Here is a 5,049-nt window from a genome sequence, read left to right on the forward strand (position 1 = left end):
AAAAGTTGTTTTATGCATCTAGGTACTGGCAGATCCAAGATACCTAGACAAAGATATCTTCTTTGCCTTTGCTTCTAAATATCTCTTTAAAGATAACCATATTTGATGAAAACAAGCTGGCAAAGAAAGCAGACTTGAACATGAATTTCTCTCCCAGCTGAGGCATTACAACATTATGCCACTCAACAGAATGATGAAAACATCAATACATTAGTGCATGAAAGGCAAAGCAAGGCAAAGCAATGTTATGCATTACTCTTTACAACTTGCTGTAACTAGCACCTCTTACAACTCATTCTATGAAAGATCAATGCAACCATCTTTTATTAATAAAGTCAAGCTTTAAAAGAAAGTGGCAACCGCAAGAGTAGGTTTGAACCAATCTGAAATACAGTGACTAATTAGGATTATCAACTTCCCTCACCATGCTCTTCCCCACTGTCCTTGAGATGTTTGAGCACCATTTTGGACACTTTCGTGTTTTCTTTCTTCAGAAGGTCTTTTCTCCTGAAGGGCTGCCATGCTTCCCTCTATGAAAGAAAATATTTGTGGTATTATTCCAGACAGTTCTCAGTAATTCTTTTGGTTTGACTGAAGAGATTTAAAATTTATTAGAAATTATTTTATTGCCTTCTGATTGCAGGAAGTTCAAGAGGGGTTTAGGAAGAAGAAAAAAAAACAAAAAAACAAACAAAAAGTCACCCAAACTCTTACAGTCTTATCTTCAGCAAAACATTACCAAACTATTGATGCCAAAGTACTTCATTAAACTTGCTGCTAACTGGAAATGTCTTTCAAGCCATATTGTAAAATACGTGGCTTGTTACTTATATGTGAGATACAAAGGACAAGAATGTGGCAGAACACATTCTTACAAACCTCTGGAAACAAGGGTCTGCAATGAATTGTCTTTCCTRGAGTAATTGCTACTGCTGTAATATCATGTGTACTGGACCTTCCCCTGCATTTTCCTCAGATCCTTTGCTTGATACATACTAGCTACATGAAGAAAACAAGAAGACAACTATAATCCCCTCTGTATCAGAAATGAGTCAGAATTGAGAATGACTATACTACACCTAATTCTCCATATAACATGCATTACAGATATTTGGGTTTTTTTCTTTTGCTTTGCCCAAATATTTCTTTTCTTAGGGATCATTATCATCCCATAATCTCAACATTTGGTAATCCTTCTTCCAAAAGAAAAAGGAAGAATGTTTACCCTAAACTTTGTTTGAGTCTTATGGGAAGATACGGATTCTAAAACATATGGAATATTGTAGTTTACTATTCAGATGGGAATTTGCTAACAGTTGTTAGTTTTGTAGTTTTCAGTCTTTGATATTTTAACTAAAGCCAGAAATCAGCACTTATTTCCACTGAAATAGAAATGACAATAAAGCATGTTAAGAAAGAGAAAAATGCCTAGATGCCAAAGTAGAAAGATCTCTTAACAGATCAGCTCAACCACAAGGATAATGTACCACTCATTCAAAATATATAATATGTTCTGTAGAAATCTCCTCCCCATCATACATTTGAATTAAAATGCTAATTTTTTGGAAGTAATTGGAAAAGCAATATAATGCTTCCTCTCATTAATTTGATGAGTTCTAAAGAAGGAATACAAGAAGATACATGAGGCACAGGAAGCTTACATAACTTACTATTTTAATAATGATAAATTGAAATACTAATAACTTGTCTTTCAGCAAAAACTTTCTAAAATACTGTCAAAAGTAAAAAGTTTGGCTCAGATTTTAGCCAGAATTCTAAATTCTACATTTTTTCAGGTATCAACACCTTCATAAGAGGGTTTCTAATGTGAGTAATGAAGCGGATAAGCAGTATAAGAACAGGAAATTTCCTGTACCAAGGTTAGGAGCACGGGACCTTACTCCAGTAATTTTTGTTGGTTTAACTTTTCATAACACTACAAGCTCATACTGGGAACAGTTACAGCACCAGTAAAAATTCTGCCAAGATAGAACGGCTCTTTTTCAGGAAATAACAGAATCAGAATAATTCAGATTGGATGAGACCTTTGAAAGCATTTAGTCCAACTCCAACTCTGCTCAGAGCAGGGCCAGCATAGATCAGGTTGCTCAGAGCCTTGCCAAGTTTTGAATATTTCCATGGATTCCCCATGATATTTCTTGTTTGTCAGTCCTACTGAGGGAGGAGACATAAGAGATTCAGCACAGAAACCCTAGCAACTTATCAGAGAGCAGATGAAGAGTTATAAAACTAAGTTCTGGTCAGTAGGTTGAGAACTATCATTGGTGTTCAGCTTTCCTTTAGTCTCTGAAGTAATGAAATAGCCTGGTTATTCTGCAGAGCTCAGCATATTGGACTTAAAAACCCTGCTCAGGCTGTTGAACACTTGTAGAAAGCCTGTCTGCTGCTGGCAGCAGCTGGGATTTTGTGCAAGGCTCATACACACCCAGTTTATCATTAATCCTACCAAACAGTGCAGAAACATGACCAACATCTAATTACTAAAACTGGAAACTTGACAAGATGAAAAAGGCTGGAGTTGAGTCACAGTGTATGTGGGATCCACGTGTTTCACCTGCTTAAAGATCAATAACTGCCAATGAAGTTTACCCTTCTGCAAGAGGATTTGAACAAGCACTTGCTCAGGGCCTTCCCCTACAGCTATACCCTGGCAGATAAATAGCTCTGCTGGCAACCAAGAACCTCTCTATGTTCAGAGGTTTTCCCCACACCTTAAATGCCTGCTAATGCTTCTGAATTATGACTCCCATTGACACCTTACTCCTGTGTTAAATGCTTACTAGCTATTGGAGCTGCTTTATACACAAGGATCCGGATACCCCTCTAAACTTTAATAAGTCCCGACCCATTGCTTTCCTAACCCCTCGTGAGCTTTTTAACAACAGCCTGAAGCACAATTCATGACTTAAAAATCACCCTCGCAGAAAAATCCAGAGACATACTCTTCATCTGACTCCAAATTTCAAAGTTTAACAATAAATACTGTGTCGAAGGAAAAACCACAGCAACCCCTCAGTTCACTCTCTTTCCTTTCAGTACCCAAGACACAAGTTTAATGCACAGTTCACAGGTTAAGTTTTGTACAAAGCAGAGCCCTTTCAAGCATCAACATTTCACAGCTGTTTGATGTTCTTCTAGAAACACTGAATTTAATGAACTGTCATGAAATAAGCATGGCAAAAACTACGGTGAGATTTTTCCCTCTCCTACAGAAAACACGACAGTCTCACACCTATCTATATACGTTTAAAACAAAATCTCCCGGCCGAAACATAACGCTCCCCCAAAATCAAATGTTTTGCATGCGAGACGAACGCAGCAGCTGGTTACCAGGGCTAACTCAGCAGATTCCCGTCAGCAAAAACGACGCCACTTTCCCCCACGCCAGACCCCGCGTACTAAGACACACGCGCTTTGGAGCGCGTTATGGGGAGGGGGGAAGGAGGAAACGAGAAGTGACCCTGGTGGGGGATGTTTATCGGATTTATTACAAAAAAAACCCTCCCTTCCAGCCACGCTTCRTCTCCCCGTTCCCCAAGGCCCACTATGGCTCGCGGTGAAATACGCACCTGCGCAGCGCAGCCGGCCGCAGCCGGCCGCAGCCGCCCCGCCCGCCCCCTGCCCGCGGCGGGCGCCCCGGCGCCCCCGCCCCACCTGTGCGCAGCAGCCTCGCTCACCTGCGCCGCCGCCGCCGCCGCCGCCGGGGAGCCGAGCGCCCCCCCGCCCCCACCCCACCGCCCTGCCCAATCCCCGCCGCGCCAAGCCCGGCCCCGCCCCCGCCGCGCCACCGCATTGGTGCGGCGCGCTCAACCCATGGGCCGAGGCGCCCGCGCGGCGGGGGGGGGCGGGGCCGGGCCTCCTCCTCATCTCCGACCCCCCCCGCCCCGCGGAGCCTCGCTGCGGGGGAGGGGGGAGAAGCCGCCTTCCGCCGCCTGGTGCCTGCCTCGCTGCGCCGAGTACCTAACGGGTGTCCTTGTGCCCGGGTGCTTGTGGGAACATCGCCTTGCAGTGGGTTTCCGTTAAAAAAAGGAACRTTCAGTAAATTAATGTTATTATAGTTGCAAGGAAGGATTTGTAAAGGTGCTTCCTGGAGTGTAACGCTAAAAGCCGCGTGTGGAGACAATTAAAATCTTACCGAAAAGCAAATCGTGTGCTTCCAGAGAAGTACAACTCACTGCTGCTTTCTGCGCGGGTTTGACCAACAGGGGGAAAGGAGGGAGCTCGTGGACACGGAGAGGCTTGCTCGGGCTCTGGCAGGAGGGGAGAGGGAAGGAGCGTCGGCCACGGGGCTTCTCTGCACCCGTTAAATTGCTCTAGGGCTTCTGCACAGCTCCAGCTCCTCCTCGTGCGGGGAAACAAGCCAGAAAGAACAGGGCCGTCAGGATAATGGAAACTCTGGTAAGTAAGAGCACCTGCGGGCTATTTTCCCTCCCCTGTATCTTTCCAAGGTGCAGCCCCCCAACTTCCCACACATCTTGCGGGATCAGAAGTCAAACGTTTCTGTCCCTGCCATGAGGACTCCCCGCCGCCTTGAAAGCAAGAAGCGATTCAGAGAGAATCCCTCGTGACAGCAAGTACACGAGGGATTCGGGACAGGAGGCCAGGCCGCGTTCTGGATGTCCCTGCTACGCTGGGACTTGTACCGGCTGCTTTGATGAGGCACAAATGTGAAGAAACATGCGAACCCAGCTCGGCATTTCCCCACCATCTCGAGGCCTCGCATTCCGAACTTGTTTCGAGGGCCGCCTTCTAGAAGTCGTTAGCAGAGGACTAAGACAGCGTCCCCCGCGTGCCAGCGGATACTCAGGTTCTTAAATGGCAGAACTGCAGACACGCGATAGGGGATGTGACAAAAAAATCCCGCCGCGGAGTCACGCTCGGGATCCTGGCAGCAGCTCTCCGTGAGAGCGGCAGCCGTTGTGCTAACGGTGCCGGAGCTCCTCGCACCAGCTGTGCCAGCAACATAACCGGGGGAAAAAAGCTGTATCGCGCCGCCCCAGCCGGGAGCGCCCACAGGCGCCACCCCGG

At 45.9% G+C, this 5,049-nt stretch overlaps 2 protein-coding genes across 6 annotated transcripts in view; one reads left to right on the plus strand and one right to left on the minus strand.

Moving 5' to 3' along the window:
- Positions 1–4,963, minus strand: part of DHCR7 (7-dehydrocholesterol reductase) — a 10,540-nt gene extending 5,577 nt beyond the window's left edge. Inside the window, exons 1-3 of one of the 5 annotated variants that reach the window (XM_085300914.1) lie at positions 4,665–4,963; positions 4,157–4,360; positions 425–530 (exon numbers count right to left, since the gene is read on the minus strand). In XM_085300914.1, coding sequence (XP_085157040.1) covers positions 425–522 — 98 coding nt within the window. In that variant the 5' untranslated portion in view covers positions 523–530; positions 4,157–4,360; positions 4,665–4,963. The other 4 variants (XM_085300915.1, XM_085300913.1, XM_085300917.1 and 1 more) reach the window with 4 other exon arrangements.
- The window catches only part of NADSYN1 (NAD synthetase 1), a gene marked incomplete at its 5' end in the record, with an annotated part of 21,077 nt that continues 20,356 nt past the window's right edge, over positions 4,329–5,049 (plus strand). Inside the window, one exon of the mRNA XM_085300987.1 lies at positions 4,329–4,419. Within this exon, the coding sequence (XP_085157113.1) occupies positions 4,329–4,419 (91 nt within the window). The remainder of the gene's footprint in view (positions 4,420–5,049) is intronic.

Source organism: Rhea americana, unplaced genomic scaffold (assembly GCF_003343005.1).
Source record: "Rhea americana isolate MKP2758 unplaced genomic scaffold, rheAme1 scaffold_17, whole genome shotgun sequence".
NCBI lineage: Eukaryota > Metazoa > Chordata > Aves > Rheiformes > Rheidae > Rhea > Rhea americana.